This window comes from Tympanuchus pallidicinctus, unplaced genomic scaffold (genome assembly GCF_026119805.1).
Source record: "Tympanuchus pallidicinctus isolate F22 unplaced genomic scaffold, pur_lepc_1.0 scaffold19, whole genome shotgun sequence".
NCBI lineage: Eukaryota > Metazoa > Chordata > Aves > Galliformes > Phasianidae > Tympanuchus > Tympanuchus pallidicinctus.
The window spans coordinates 3165226-3181918 of record NW_026294710.1 but is presented as its reverse complement, the minus strand read 5'-3'; the positions used below and the strand labels follow the sequence as shown (position 1 = coordinate 3181918).

Genomic DNA, 16693 nt, shown 5'->3' with positions numbered 1-16693 from the left:
GTGCTTTACATATTACTGGCAGCATTTTTAGAACAGACTAGAAAGAATAAATCTACCTTTACTGCTCTGTCTTCAAACACTGCCAGTGTACCATCAGCTGTGCCTACCAGAAAGAAATTCTTCTGCTTGCTGAAATAAAACAAAACAAAATAAAACAATGATTTCAAAAAAATGCACGAATCAGGTAAGACAAAATTAAATTAGTAACCACTGGTGCTTCAAGAGTTTCACTGAACCCCATCAGCAAATACAACCACCTGTGATCAAGAATATAGTTTCCAGTTACACTGGATACAAAAGGAAGTGAAAACATGGACAAAATAGGACAGAAGCATCTCATGAATGTAGAATTGTCACTTTCTGGACATCTCTGTTCTGTGGCACTTTTGAAGTGTAACACAAAATATTTAAAAGCCATACAAACCTTTGCTTGGAAAGTGAATTACAGTATAAACAGGTGATGGAATCAGACATCTTCTGCAGACGGTGCCGTCTTGTTTCATCTTCTGTGTTCACTGCCCACAGAGAACCAGAATGGGTTCCTGCCACAATCCAGTTTTCTTTCTCAGTAGGAAGGGTCACCAATGCCAAACTTAAAATTTTACTATCTGCAATATCCTGAGTCAGAAAAAAAACAATAAAACACTCAGCAAGCCAGTTGTGTTCTTAATGCAGGTGAACAGTAGTAAATTGCTGGTAGCAAAAATAAGGTACAATCTTCCTGGGCACTGAGTCTTCCCATGAAGGTGTTCTCCATGACATCTAATTCCTGATTAGCAGAACAATCTTCACGTGTACATCTATCTTCATAGCGCTGGGAAGGCCGCCTCAAACGGCACATAGGAAAATCTCTAAGATGAACACTGGGAAAAATACTTTATCTCCCTATTCTAATGAAGGTCTCAAAAGCCATCAGAGCATTAAGCAAACGGAGCTACACAATATTGGTTCAGTTTAGTTGCTAACAGTAAAGCTAGAGGTCTAACTTTTTTTTTTTCCATTTTAGTTTTAGAAAAATAAGGCATACAATTCATACCAAGTCTACTAATTCAAATGTATCACGCTCAACAGATGGCAGACACTTTATGGAAATTCAATTTAAAAAGCTTTGATGATGAGTCACACTCAGTTCTGGAAGATGAAGAGAAACACATGGATATCACAGCTCATCAAGCCTGGGTAAAACTTTCCTATTGGCACAAGACAGGCATGAACAAAAAGCAAATCAAGAGAGCTGAAGGTTATCACCCAAAGTGTCAGAAGGAGGCGACATACCTGGGAAGAGAGGAATTGTTAAGAGACTAGCTGGACTATTAGGGGACGTGGAGGCACAAAGGGTATGTAATAGCTATACAGTTATTACTTCTCGTCCTGGCCTCCATGCTAGAAATAAATAGCTTCCATAGAATCATAGAATGGCTTGGGTTGGAAGGGATCCCACGGATCATCACGTTCCAATCCCCATCTCAGTGTAAGAAAGAAACATGGTGTTGAAAAGAGAATTAGTCAAAAGTTCAAGCAGGATGGCAGGAAGAGAGGATAAGAGAGTGTTTCTGTTATGTTTCATGGATGCAAGGATGATTCATTTACAAGAAATCTTTTTTCTTGCCAAGATCTCTCAAAGCTGAACTGTCCAGAAGCAATGTCCTACTGTTCAAATGCAGTTAACTCTTCTGAAACACATCTGGGTGCCAATGAAGTTATAATAAATGACAACTTTCACACATACCTCACAAGTATGTCCATCTGTATTTAGGTTAACAAACGAAAGCTGTGCTTTTTCTGTGTTCCCATTGCCTATCCAGACTCCTGCCTTCTTGCAGCTTTGATTGGCAGCTACCATGCACTCTGCTGTGGAAGTGCTGGGTATTGAAACATACCTCATCAAACAGATAAGCTCTGCAGAATTCAAAATCTCATACACCTACAAAGAAAGCCACAGCATGCACATGGTAATAACAAGGGCTTGTACAGGGCTAAATAAATAACAAGGGATGGATAGCAATGTTTTATGGAATACAGACATGCTATCTCAGCAAGTCTGCTAATTTGTGTATTGTTAGCTAATTTGTATATTGTTACTAATGAGCAATGTTCAACGAGCAACTTTACCTTCATTTTCTTATTTTTCAGGTCAGCGGGATTAAAGCATGCTTCAAAATTTCACATCAAAGAGCACTGTGATGTGTGATAACAGACAGTAGATTTCAGATCCACGTCACTGTTCCTCCTCTCACATGCATGGAACAGTGTGAGGAATCTGTGCTGATATTATACAACAAAGTCCTTTTTGCATAACTCCAGTAAAAAATATGAAGTAATCTGCACTCTGTTTCACTATCATCATTACAGAGCAAAACCAGGAAAAACAGAAGGCTGCAATAAATGGTTGGTAGATCTGAATGGAACAGTTTATCCTGGGTAATAAGGGCAGGCAGTATTCCATGGTTGTTTTCTTTCCAGAGAAGGAGAACAACACTGAAAACACTGTGCCTCTTACTGATGAAAACCTGCTATTTCTTTTTAGATAGCACAATAACCTCACGGTGTCATCTATCACAAAAATACTAATAAACACACTAAGTAATACCTGGGAAGACGTTGGCCGTTCCTGAGGATTTTCCTTCAAACATTTTTTAATTAAATGTTCAACTTTAGGCCAGGGGGCACACCCGTATTCTTTGACAGGATCTTAAATGAAAAATAAGATAACTTCTTAGGCAGCCTCTCACAGCAGAACTACAAGTTCTGAATATCTTTCTCCTTAATTTAAGAATCCATCTAACTTCTTACAAAACTGCTCCAAGTAATACCACGCTCTGAGGCAAAATGTCAGAACACACAGCTTGGAACTGCTCATCTGCTATCACAGAAAAATGAGAGTCATGGAGTTAGAGTCTTTCTCTTTAAAAGCAATTAAAGTAAATGGATTCAGTCCCTTTTCATGAGGACTGAATCAGATATGTGTGAGTTATGTTAAGATTCACGCTGACCACTCCAGGGCATGTCATTTCTGTCTGTAGTCTTTTCAATTCCTATCGACAATTTTTTCTTTTCCCCAGATTTATTCTCCTGTGTTCAATAAATGCTATAGCAGTTCAGATAAGCAACTCCAAATAGTATTTATGAGATATGGAAGTTTAAATCCCCACTCAGTGCTTTGAATGTGCATCTTATCACTAAAGGTGCTGACCACTGGAGGAACAAATCACTCATGAGTACCAGTGCTTGTACTGCTTTTCCTCTTGACTCATCAACATGTACAGCAGATACTCCAGTCCTCCATTAGGCAGAAGTAGCATGAATTAGTAAGTTAATGAGTAAAACCTACAAATGAACATATTCTGTTTAGCAAACAATGGGCTCTGTTTACTTGTGAACTCAGCCAGTCCTTTTCGTGGTGGAAATATATAAAAGACAACCATGTATACAGATGGAGCTGTATTATCCCCAGTGATTAATGCTTCTGATCATTATTATGAACTGGACTATTCTCTTTACAGAGTTGAAAATGTGTGAACTCTATCTCTCAAATAGAGAAGTCATATAACCGCCCTTTCTTAGATGGAGTGACTTTTCAGCCTTAAAGAACATTTCTTACCCTCTATTGCAGGGCAATAAATGAGAACACCATGAGTTACACTGTCCAGCTGACTACATCATGTTCACCCTGCTTAGCCTTTCTTCAGCAACCAGCAACCACACACTGCAATGCATCTGGTATTTGAAGAATGCTACATAGCTAGGCAGGGACTCCCAATGCCTGACACATTCAAGGGGATTACTATTTAAAACCTTCACGGGCAGTGGCTGCTCTTAAAGGCAGTGCATTTATAAGATTTTTCAAAAGATTGTGAGATAAGCTCCTCAATAATGTATCATGTAAAATCAGTAATGCATCATGATCAAAGAAGAGAAGTAGATTTATTTTAATGATACATTACATGATATACATTAAAAAGTAGTAGGCAAGGGTCAAGTCCAGACATGACTTTAGAAGATACCTCAAGCAACGCTCATTTAAGTTAGGTCTGGGCAAAATTGTAAGTATGGAAAATCTCTATCTCTTTCTAAAATGAACTTGATGCCTTGAAATTACAACCAACGTACGTTGAATAGATGCTTATTTCTCACTATTTTAAGACTGTGTGGAAATAGAAGTTTCTAAAAAAGTGTTATTGTTTGGACTCTACTTCGATCAACATCAGATACAACGTAAAACAAGAGCTGTTATTTTTAGAGGAAATGAAGCAAATGGCCTGGTTTCATGTTAGATCTGGAAGAAACAAGGCATACCTGGTAACTTTCCTTGTATTGCTAGCTCATCAAATTCATTTGGAAACTTCACACCTTCCATTATTCTACCTCCTCCTGTTAAAATGTCATAGAGAAGCAAGCCAAATGAATACACATCAGCTTGCTGATTGTAAATAACATTTCCTCTGGCAACCTCTGGTGCTCGAAATCCTGCAAATAAATCATTAATATTTATGGTTCATACCAAGTTGAAGCCATCTTTGTTCTTGAATAAACACTTACTGATGAAAATATCAGAGGCAGTAAACAAAAAATGTCACACTGTTTCTGGGCTGGAATAGTTTGCATATAGCAGACTAACCAAAATATCAGTAATCAATGTAAAGGAAGGAGATGGTACATAAATTACAGACCTCCTGCACCAATAGGTATAAAATAATTTATTTATCATAAAAATTAAAATGAAAAACAAGTCTGCAGTCTTTTTGAAGAGCTAACACTTAACACTTGAGGCCATATGTCATAAACAATTTCAAAGACCTAAAAGAACTATTCAGAGTTCTTCAAGTGCTCAGTGCTTTAGGACTGATGCTTAATAGTTCTCTTGCAGGTGAGAGAACAGTGCAGGTATTCATTGCCTTAAAAAACAAACAAACAAAAGACCTATCCATGCATTAGTGAAAATTCAAACAACAAACACTTTTAGAAGTATAATTTCAGTACCTCAAAATCTATACTAAAAGAAGACTTCTGCCTTTCAACTCTAAGGATTCTATGATTCTATGATTCATAATTCTCTAAGAGGGGTTAGAGCACAAAAGGAATAAATGCTGAGGGGTACAAATCTGATACCACAATGTAGAATATGAGCATGACCACAGTGGGAGATTTCAACTACAGTATAGACAGGAGGCTTATTACAAACTTAAACAAAAAAGTATTACTATTTTTTTGAATTGATGTAAGCCAAAGCATTTTTCCAGACCTGGTGTGCCTTCGGAGGTTTTAATTCCCATTCGGCAGCAATACTGGGCAATGCCATAGTCAGCTATCTTTGCAATGACAGCAGCATTGGGATACAGGGTAAAGAGCAACACATTGTGAGGCTTCAGATCACGGTAAATGATCATTGCTGAATGCAGGTACCTGTTAACCAAAGAAGTGTTTATTAGAAGCATTCATAATTCAGGGATACGTGTACACAAACACTACATGCATCGTTCCCACAACAGTAAATTGTGGTTTCAAATGTGAAATAATGTGTAACAAAAAAATGAAGAATCACCAACACGACCCTGCCTTACTAAATAATAGCTTCAGAATTGTTCTGATACAGTATTTACTGCCACACAAACACTGTAGAACTTTAGTGCCAAGTCTTATCTGCAGTGTCAGTGGTTGTTTGACAACAATCTCACAAGCTGAACTTTCTGTGCAAATTTTGCAGATTTTGTGGTTTCATGGTCACACTTCCAGAGCTTCTGAAGACATTTGTGGACTTTCAGAAACGTAAAAACGTAACTGAATTAATTTCTGTGATACTATAATACAGAATCCATGGCCACATAGCAAATTCCAATCAATGCTTCTGCCATATCTCTGCTTCTATGAGCTCCACTTATTACCACAAAAAAGAAAAAAAAACCCGCAACCTAAAAAACAGGTAAAAAAACCTTGTGCTCTGTATCAGATAATCATCAGAAAAATACAGGTATTTGTCTGCCCAATAAGTGTTCTGCTGAAGATGTAAGAAAAGATTAGCTTTTCATTTTCAGTATGTCCAAACTGCAGTTGTATTTTTACAGCAGCACAGAAGTCACCTTTACCTTAAGCCGTCAGCTACATGTAGAGCTATCCTGTGCTGAAGTGTTCTAGTTAAGTTTGCTTTGTCTTGTTGAAGCAAACGATCAAGAGATCCTTTAAGGGCTAATTCCATCACCAGCATCCGGGGACGGACAGCAGCAGCCAGCAAAGACACTAAGCTGGGATGATGGAGGTGACAAAGCACTGCAAGCTCCTGAAAATTGTAAAATCAGATGAAATACTGTGGGCAGCATAGCTCTGAAATGTTTTGAAATAGTCTTGCACAGTACTTGAGTATTTTAAGCTCTTTACCAGGGTTGGTATTCCACAAGCAGCACTACAGAAAACAGAGCATCACTTCTTACTTGTCTTAGGAGCCTGAGGGAAGTATGTTTATTGAAAATCTTTACAGCAACTTCTTCTCCAGCATAGGAGGCACGGTACACTGATCCAAACCCACCATCACCTTTTCAAAAACAACATTGAAAAGAATATTGAAAACAAAGGCATATCAGTCATTTATCAAAAATAGCCAAAAGGATCCTGTTTTAAAATGCGTGGATCTTCCACTGGTAAACATCATGATCAATAATCAAAACACATTAAAAACAGAGTCCCTGTATAACAGTTAATGGAAAATTCAGAACTGAATAGCCTGAAATTCTGTGCATCTCAAAAAAAACATTTCTGCTGAGGACAAATCTCTCAATTGTCTTTCATACATTGCAGAACTGATTTCAACAGATTTGCCAATGTAAGCTCTCCTAAAAAGACCTTCAAAATAATGCTTACCCAAGAGAAATTCAGGAGCTTTGTCAAATTCCAGCTCATCAGTGTTCAACATAATGTTTCTAGGCAAGTCAGCCAGGATGAGATCGGGAGCAATCTGAGCAATGGGAATGGTATGTCTTGGCTGCTCTGGGTTCACTAAAAGATCTCCTGAGAAAAATACATTAGAATTTAAAGAAAGCACAGTCAGCAATCAAAAGGCATTGGAAGATGCACGGAGCTCTAAAAGTGCACATGACAAACACAGCTATAATGAAATTCAGATATATGCGTACCTTCTTCAGCTTTTTTAAGTAAGTCATCAAGTAGTATTTTTTGGTGTTCTTCACCGTCCTCAAAACTGTACAGAGCCCATTTCTTCAACAGTGTTTCCCCTTCACCACATACATCTATATCCAGCAAACCTGGAAACCATTCTTCCATAAGAGAATCAATGTGATCCACAACTTGTCCCAAAAGGATGCAACCTTCAACAAACCAAAACAGGGAAATTGCAGCCTCTATCTGGTAAACTTACAATTATAAAGCTGAATTTTGCATTCCAAAAGGCAAAAGCACAACAAAGCAAAATGCCAAGCTGCAATCAAACTCGAGCACAAATCAATCTCAGGAATAATTAACCTTTTCTGCAAGAAGGTGCTGTAATTTTCAAAAAACTGTCTGGGTTGTTGTCAAATACAGCTGATTCCACCAGACAATAAGCTTCAGGAGACCAATTCAAGTAGATGCCTTGTCTCCAATACATTCTGTTAGGACGAAGAGCTCGTGCTAGAAAATATAAAAATTGATTAAAAATCTGATCTCTAATATGAAAGTAATTTTTTAAAATATTCAGAATAAGTAATGACATTTGTTTAATTATCATTGTACACTTAGGCCAAAGAAACAAAACGGAGGCTACAACTTTGCAGTCAGAACAGCCCCACAAATGCTGAATATGTGTCAACTGTCATCAGCTCTATAAGGCAAAGCTACAAGCCAAACATTTAATGAGATGGAAAAAAACGCAGGGATTAAACAAATGCCTAAGTACATTCAGCTTTAAATGTACATTATCTTAGGCCATGTGTGTGAAACAAATCAGTGATTTAAATTGTTCCTCTATCACACATACATGGTATATCAAGATGCAACTGGAATTCTATACTCAGGTGATGGTTATAAGTAGCATTTGTAGATTAGCAATGCATATTTTGTACACTTTTCTTATCACTAGTTTTAATAAATCACATATAAAAAACCAAAGATGAATGAAATTACAAAGTTCAGGAGCTAAATCTCAAGTCAAAACTCTGAAATAGTAGAGAAAAATTCCAAGAAAATCAACAGTTCTGACTGAAGCAGAGCTTTTGGACATTCATATAGGGACAACAGATTAACCCATCCTTCTGTGAAGAAAACCTCTTCTTTCCTATATTCCTTGTGGAATGAAACAACAATACTGCACACATATGAAGAGTCACTCTATTTCTAGCACTCGAAGGAGAGAAATAGGCCTCTAACACCTTCACTTTCTTTTGCACATCACTGTGAAGATCTCATGCAGTAATTGCCCCTGGATACTTCTAAGTTACAAAAATTACCACTGCCATTTTTCTTACATTTCTGAATGGCCCAGAAAATAACTAGATCAAAATAGAACTGGGGATTAGAGCTTTGGAATGTACATGCTTATGTTTAGAGGAAATATTCTCACTATTGCATTTGAAACAAAAGATTTGTACCTCTTCCTGACAGCATATAAGGTGATATTTCAAGCAACCTGTTGATCAGCCTGGACCAAAATCCCATAGGAAAGTATGGCATCTCATAAAGTCTGATGATAATTTCTGAATTTTCACAGTGAGGAAGCTCTATAACAGGTCTGTGATCAGACAAACTGAAAGAACAAAAATATTATACCGTGTTTAATGATGTACTTTATCCAATCTGATGGCATACATTATTTACAACGCAAAATTTATTCATTAATGAATGAATAATACAAACAATCCAGCAACAGACAGTGCATTTGCCTATTCTGTTTGTGATAAAGTAAATTTCTGCTATAATTCAAACTCATCACAACCTCACAAAAAATTTCTTCATTAAGAAAAATAAGCACTGTTTAACACACAATCTGTACCTAAGGCAGAGAAACCGTTACTTGCTTCTGACAGAGCAAAAAGCCCACATTCACAACATCTTTTTGGTTGCATTTAATCACTGCTCTGTTTTGGAGATATTCTGCCTCTGAGTAACTTGATCGGTTCTGACTTCAAGCAAATAAGTCGTAAGAATTCACGGTAAAAATTTACTTTGCAATAAATATCTGTAATGTCAGCAGACCATGATGTAAGGCTAAATTATAATCTTCTTGTTGTGGAGCATGAAAACTATTAAAGAAGTACTTTACTCATAAAGCATTTTATTTTTTAAAGATGGAAGCTTATCTGCCAGAGGATGAGTTTAACATGTCTCCGAAAGCATTGACTAAGTATTAAGTATGTAATATGCTTTCAAATGCCAAATGGCTCTGCTGATGAGTTAAGCTAGCAAGCCCTTTGGGAGGTTTTTATTATGATAACTTTCTATGGGTTTATGGGTCTTTGCTTACCTGCTTGGGATTAGTAGTTGGTCCTCTCCTAAAGGCAAAGCAATCTGAAACTTTTCCAGAAGTTTGAAGTATTGTGACATGTAGATCTTAGGAAACTTGCTCTTCTTTAAAAGGAATTTTTCCACATCTGAGCGTTTCACAATTCCCTTAGGGTATTTAGAAAAGCCTTCCACTTTCACAGTCAGAATCTTTCCAAAAAAGTAAAACAATTTGAGGTGTACAGTCATCATTAGATTGTACTTTCCTTACTAATGTTGTTCCCTGAAACATTTGGTAGTCTATTATTTAGGGGAAAAACTGGACTCTATGTCACAGTGAAACCAATGACTTCCATAATGTTAACCAGCAAGGAGACAGCAGTGATGAAATTTAACCTGTCCAAGCCATTAATATGCTACCATTCTTCAGTAGCTCTCACTATTTATAAGAATATTATAAGAAAGATATTCTATAAGCTAATTTATGGAAGTGTAGCCTAAAAGCAACATAGACATAGTGATCTTTCATACCAGCACTTCACACAAGCAGAGCAGTGCAGACTACACCATGTCCCCAGTCTTCTCTCACTCTTACTCCCACTTTGAGCTTTTACTTTTAATTGAGCTCTGTAGGCTTACATTTATGTTCTCCTGTCTCCTCCGCTGAATGAAAGGTAAAGTTTCAGAGGTTAGGTTATATGAATATTTATCAAAAAGCTTGAGAGTGGTCTTTCTAAATCAAAATATCATTATGGATTCACTTAAGCAGACAGCCTGTTACTCTTCTGTCCCATTACATGATTCTGCAGGATCCACTTTCCTACATCACCAGTACAAGCATACAGCGGCCCTTCCTCACCCATTATTACTACTTTAATCCAGAGTTTCTGCTTTCTCCTCCACCTATTGCAATATCCTGTGGGATTACTGTGCATCTCTGAGGTTTTTTTTACTCCATGGGTCTTCCTGCATCCAGTGCAGTTGAAATTATGTTGGGCATTATGTAAGAAATGGAACAACTGAGATGGGCAGTTGTTCAGAATGCAAACAAGACAGAAAGAGACAGGTAATTTGGGCCATGAAGAAATACTAAATAACGTACAGAAATAGTGAAAAAGAATCATTTATAAGTTACAGTGGTTTGGTACAGGGGAAAAAGTTTCATGAATGTAGACATAGAAAGTAATCAGAGACTGACCTGTGCCATGATTTTACACAGCCACTTAGGATCTACAAAGTACAGGTCTCTTAGCTGCAGTGCTGGGTCCTGAAAATGAAGCAGTACGCCTGCACAAAACACACTGTAATTAGCAACACATTCCTCATGCTCCATATTAAGCAGCATAACTGCCCCACTCTGGGTTGTCTTCCTTATGTGGCTTGATACAATCAATTTGAACATTAAATTCAGTTATTGCATCTATGTCAGTATCTTGGAAGAATAGAATGAAATCATGGTTTGTTCAGCTTTACCTTTATTTTCAGATGTTTTGTTAGGTTTCTATCTGACTTGGGCATTTTTGGTGAAGCTATGCTCTATGTTGTTAATTATTTAATGTTACGAATTCTGTATGGTGCTGATACAAGCTGTTACCTGCCATTCTGTTCAAGCTGTTACAATAATTGTACCTTTCTTCAGGCACTGTGCAGCCTAACAAGCAATTAGATATTTCCTGGGAGTGACAATACACATAAATTGTTACAAGAGTGACACTTTTTATCATGAAATTCCTTTATGACATAATGATGTGGATTTTCAAACTGCAGGATTTTACCCATGGGCAGCATTTCAGTTTAACGCACTGAGTCGACCTTGAGTGAAATTTAAAAATCCATACAAGTCTCATCTGCTGCAGATTTACAACAAATTGCTAACAAAACATACACTGAAGATCGTATTTTACCTGACTCGTTCAGAAAGTGAATTGCATGAGGGAGTTCATTTTCATCCAGTTGTAACTTATTTTCTTGTACCATTTCTAGTAATCGTTTCTGATCAATCACAGGAAATTCAACCGGGACATTTTTTCTTTCCAGCAAAATTCTCTTTTCCAGCTCCAGATAGCTGTCAGGAATCAGCTGACCAACCACTGGCTGATCTCTTATCTGTACAATTAAGAATAATAATATAAAATGTGTTTATTTATTCACATAAAGTGTAAGCAATATTGCAACTCAAATGCAAGCTATGGATATTAGCCTAATCGTAGCAGCAGCAAGGAATAAGAACATCTATTGACTAATGTGGCTTCTGAAAAATAGATGGGACTAATTCTTTGAGAAGTAATGTATGCATGTCTTTCTAGAAAAGAAAAAGCATAGAAGAAAATACTGCTTTATTACATGTATTTAGGAAAATAAAAAAATCTAGCATGACATCTAAGAGATACTAAGAGAAGCTGTGGTTTGAAGTAAAAGGACAACATTTGCTGTATGAACAGATAATGCCATGCATCTCATGTTAACAGAGGACAACAGATAAACAAAATAATTTTGAAAATCACACTCTTTGTAATCTGCAATGTCTCCAGAAAAGTGAGGGGGAAAAGGGTAGTCGCTTAAGTAAGAGCGTCCACAGTCAACTGATGGTGATGGTCACCGGAAAACAGAAGAGAATAAATCTAGCAAGATGAGCAACACAGCCAAGGATTTTGTTCCTGTTTCCTGTAGTCTGAGTTCCTTCCTGGACACATGCTTTGACCTTTGGTATTAGCTAGCCATTAGTCAGGCTTTTTATTCTCCAGAGGTGCTGAATAAGTTGTTTTCTGGGGGGAAATGGGAAACAATTGTCTTAACATTTCCCAATTGGCTTCTTAGTCTGCCAAAGAAACTAAATATCAATGCATTGTGGCATTTCTGTGTCAGAAATGTAATTACTTTCTTGTGGAAGTTCAAAGACTCAAAGCATTCGAGGGCCATGTTTAGTGCTTTTTTTTTTTAGTGGTTAATTCATAGGCAGGTACCTTGTAACTCCTTTCACAAAGTGCCTACATTATTTATGGGAAACATCTCCTTTCTTTTAGACTACTTTACTTTCACATGGAAGTTTAAACATCAGTTTAAACCACAGCCAGAATGCATGTGTGTGTTACAGAAATGATTTTTACTGCACTGGTTAATTACCCCTTGAACAGTGGAATGAAGATGGGCAGTTTAAGGATGTGGCTCAGCTGATGGTTCCTCAGAGAGGAAAATGAGGAGTGTCCACACTTCCCCTCCTTTGTAACACAACAGTGTGAGGCTAGCCATAAAAACAGAATTTGCTCATTAAAATCATCAGAGCAATAATTTAGAAGTAATCTGGGTTCTGCTGTGATTTATGAAGTTCTGCCTGTGACTTTCGAAGCACAAGACATCAGTTTCTCCCTTGAACATTTAATGAAACTGTATATATGATCAATATTGAATAAGCAGAAAAATAAAAACACCCACATTCTTTCTGTTATAGACTGGATCCTGTCTTTCTACCAGCTCTGTGCTTGGACTGCAACAAGTGCCTGGACTAGGCAACAAGCGGTTGGGTGGCAGGGATGACTTTAGAGACAACAGAACTACGAGCAGACTTGCCAGTTTAGGAGGATCCCTCAAACCAGGAGGCCTTTTCCTGCTTTCATTTACTTTTCTCCTTCTAAGAACTCCATCACATAGTATAATATCAAATCAGTAAATAAAGAATTAGTTGGCTTTCAGAAATCACAGAATCTTCTGTCCTGATCCCCTGAAACCTTGCAATATTTATTATTGCAATCACATATTGCTAACCAACAAAAATGGGCAGTTTTTGATCAGATTCATTCACAAGAAGATGGACAATTTTAAATTAAATATTCTATTTTCTGTCCTAGTGTTTGAGAAAGAAACTTAGCTGAGATCTTTGTTAAATTGATTTCTTGGTAGAAAAATAAATAAAGTAAAAACTGGGAATTTTCCATCATTATTTTGCTGTGTCTGCATTTTATACAAGGCAAGGTTACCACACCAAAAAATGTATTTAATTATGTGTTTAATGAAAGCCTTAAAATATATGTACTTAACTAGAACTAGGATGTTTTAATGTTACAAACGGTATGCAGCTTACTTTGAAATGAAGACTCTCCTTTATTATGATTTTCCGAAGTCTCATAATGGAATCTGATTCTTCTCTAGCATTCACAAAGTGAGAATCCTGGATTGCTGGGAAGCCTCGCTTATTCAACAGCTCTCTAGTAATTTTACTCATGCAGTCCTTATGTTGCTTTTCATCAGAAACATCTAAGTGGGTGCCAACAAGAATGACGGGGGATGTTGAAGCTCGTGCCTGTAGCAATACCCACACAGTCCATTAACTCAATGTATGTGCATGTAAACAGTGAACAATTTGGTCAAAATAATCAATACAGTGATAAAAGAAACGGTTTCTTCCTTTTTCTTTTTAAATATATCTCTTCTGAGTTTGAGCAATGGGTAAATCTGAATCTGAAATACTACTTTATGCCTTTATTCAAAATACGTGTAAACTTCAAAACCAGAAATCTACAGAATAAACTTTTTAAAGGAAGTGGTTTAGATCTGGATTTCATTCTTGGTATATTAATAGTATTGGCAGTAACACAGGCAATTGTATTTTTCATTAGAAGAGACTAATACAGTGGAAAAGCACAGGGTACTATGCCAGCTGTCAGAGGAACAGTGCAACAACAAAACACCATCAAGCACTGCACAGCAAGGAACAACACATCAGAAGTGCTCTTCATCAGTGCTTATCTGACTGTACCACTGCTCAAGGTGAAAAGAACAAAAAAGGTAAGCTTAACAAACAGGACCCATATACAAAATCCTGATGTAATTGCATTGCCCAGCTATGGCTAACTATCAGACTGAAAGCAAAAGACAAGTAATGTTCACTATGGGATGATTCCACCAAAAGCAAATGAAAAACCTCGTTACTATAGTCCTGGGATCATTCCTTTTAACAACAGGATGCAAAGCATAAACTTAACAACATGATTTCAAATAACCATCTAGTCAGTTTTACACGAATGAAATTCCATTTTCCCCAGAAATTACAACAGTGTAGAAGAAAAAGCATGCTTAACTCGTTATCCTTTTAATACAGTCCCTTTTTTTATATTTATCACTCAATCCAAAATACTGCCAGAACACACAAACTGTTCTGCACATCACTCTGCCATCTCAAGTACAAAATGGTGTCAGTTTTTCACATCCAATTCATAATACATTTCAGCACTTGCTTCATCTTACTAGTTCTGTTTACTGAAGAGCTTCTTTGCTATTCTCCTCTCAAATGTATTTGTGGTTAATCTGCACTCATTAGCAGCTCCCCAGAATGTGGCACTCCATTCTGTACATATCTATGGCTTAATACCTTGATGTTAAAAAGCCATGGCTTCATAGCATCCACCTCTGCTTGTCCTTTGCTGAGATCATAAACAGCAAGATACAAAGCTCTTTGGGTCATGAAGTGAGGGTGGGTACTGTAGAACTCCTCTTGTCCTAATGATAAAAAAATCCCACTGTTTAGAACCTCATTCACTGAGCATCTGCAGATCATAAAAAGTAGTATAACACTTGCTCTCAGATCACTACTTCATAAATGAAATAAATGCTTGCATAAAATAATCAAAACTGATAGGAAACCTGCAATAACTACGAATTTTAGGTAGGTATTCTGTGGTATCTCGTTAACTGAAATGCAGTGTTGAAATATGTAAGCTGGTTTTCAGTCAAGAAGCATAATGTTCAACAACTGGATAGACATGCTTGCTACATTCCACGCTTCTTTCAAAAACCCAGTACTAAATTTATAATCACCAAAATATAAACTGCTTTCTTCCTTGCTCCTTCCCTTCTTTTTCCCTTTCCTTTCTTTTACTTGTTATTTAACCAACTTCAAAATAAGAGTCTTATTCACAGGCTCAGCAACTGAAATCACAAGGTGTCACAACTGAAGCTAGCCATTTAACATGCATGCATATGCATTGTGATATAGACTGTATTAAGCTGCTCGCAGACCAATGTTTAAGAAAAACTTTTCTAAAGGTTGAAACATCCCTACATCTTAGAAGAGCTTCTAGAATCCCCAGACTTAGAAAGGTTTACCAAAATCCCTATTAGGGAATTAGCAGAATTCCTTAATGAATATGTGGTCACCTGATTCTTGATGCAAATTTGCATAATTTTACTGTCTACAATATGAAATTTCACTTTAAGAATAAGCAATGCATTCATGAATTAAAGAAGTCAATAATAAAGGATAATAAGCTCTCAACATACCTCCAAAATCCCAGACATTTAATATAAGCTCTTTTTTCATTTTGCCTTTCCCTTGAATGATCCAGTCTTTTACATCAATGCCTACTGTGGCTTTTGGACAGCCCAGCTCAGTTCGTTTGCATTTCATTAGCTGTTGTAACAGTGTAGTTTTTCCACTACCAGTGTTTCCAACAATCATTAGCTTCATTCTGTTATAAGGTACAGCCTTCTTCAGTCGTTGTTGAAGAAATCTAGCATGAAAGAAGTTGGCAGAACTCACAGAAATGTGTAATAAAGAAAAACAGCAACAGACCTTGAGACCAAGCAAAAATCAAAAAACATACAATTTCCTTCAAATTTTCAGCATCAATTTGGTACTACTGGATTCTAATCTTTATTCTAATTTCAAAGTTAAAGCTTAATTCATTAAGTGAAGTCTTTTCTGCTTTTGTTATTAACTAAAAATGTACTCTATGCGGTGCACTTGGGAAACCAAGGAATGCAAGAACTGTAAACACCATCTATTACTTGGTTTATAGAATTATGAAATTAAAAAAGCAATGAAGCCATGTTTTCTAAATGACTATAATCAGTTTTTTGTGTGTGTGTGTGCGTGCAGAGTAGCAGCTGTACTGGAAATCATATGACGAACCAGCACTTCTCTTCAAATGAATATGTTGCTCTCTTACTGCTCACCACATACCCCAAGAAAACAAAACAAGAATATTAGAGAGCTATAGGGAAACAAACCTGATGATATCTCTGGCTTTGCATCCCACATGTTTGAAGTCCAAATTAAGATGGAGTCCTTCCAAAGGAAGATCCCAGATTTTGGACAGCCTTCCCATTTCATCCGGAAAGAATCTCAAATCGGGATTATGACTTACATCCAGAGAAGTCAAGTTTTCTAGGAAGCCAATCTGAGGAGGTATCTAAATAAAAGAACATTTAATAGACACCTAAATGTTAAAAAACAATATATTTTTGTATGAGCATGACTACTATAAACATTCAACAA

General features: G+C 36.8%; 1 protein-coding gene across 4 annotated transcripts in view; it reads right to left on the bottom strand.

Annotated features, from left to right (window-relative positions):
• Window positions 1-16693, bottom strand: part of LRRK2 (leucine rich repeat kinase 2) — a 63155-nt gene that overhangs the window by 9648 nt on the left and 36814 nt on the right. For all 4 annotated transcript variants that reach the window (XM_052681109.1, XM_052681107.1, XM_052681108.1 and 1 more), the window contains 19 exons: window positions 16426-16607; window positions 15697-15926; window positions 14789-14916; window positions 13502-13720; window positions 11328-11529; window positions 10622-10710; window positions 9446-9633; window positions 8574-8728; window positions 7471-7617; window positions 7125-7316; window positions 6853-6999; window positions 6426-6526; window positions 6084-6274; window positions 5243-5403; window positions 4297-4467; window positions 2591-2691; window positions 1730-1924; window positions 425-618; window positions 57-129 (listed from right to left, as the gene is read on the bottom strand). In XM_052681109.1, the coding sequence (XP_052537069.1) occupies window positions 57-129; window positions 425-618; window positions 1730-1924; window positions 2591-2691; window positions 4297-4467; window positions 5243-5403; window positions 6084-6274; window positions 6426-6526; window positions 6853-6999; window positions 7125-7316; window positions 7471-7617; window positions 8574-8728; window positions 9446-9633; window positions 10622-10710; window positions 11328-11529; window positions 13502-13720; window positions 14789-14916; window positions 15697-15926; window positions 16426-16607 (3066 nt within the window). The remainder of the gene's footprint in view (window positions 1-56; window positions 130-424; window positions 619-1729; window positions 1925-2590; window positions 2692-4296; window positions 4468-5242; window positions 5404-6083; window positions 6275-6425; window positions 6527-6852; window positions 7000-7124; window positions 7317-7470; window positions 7618-8573; window positions 8729-9445; window positions 9634-10621; window positions 10711-11327; window positions 11530-13501; window positions 13721-14788; window positions 14917-15696; window positions 15927-16425; window positions 16608-16693) is intronic.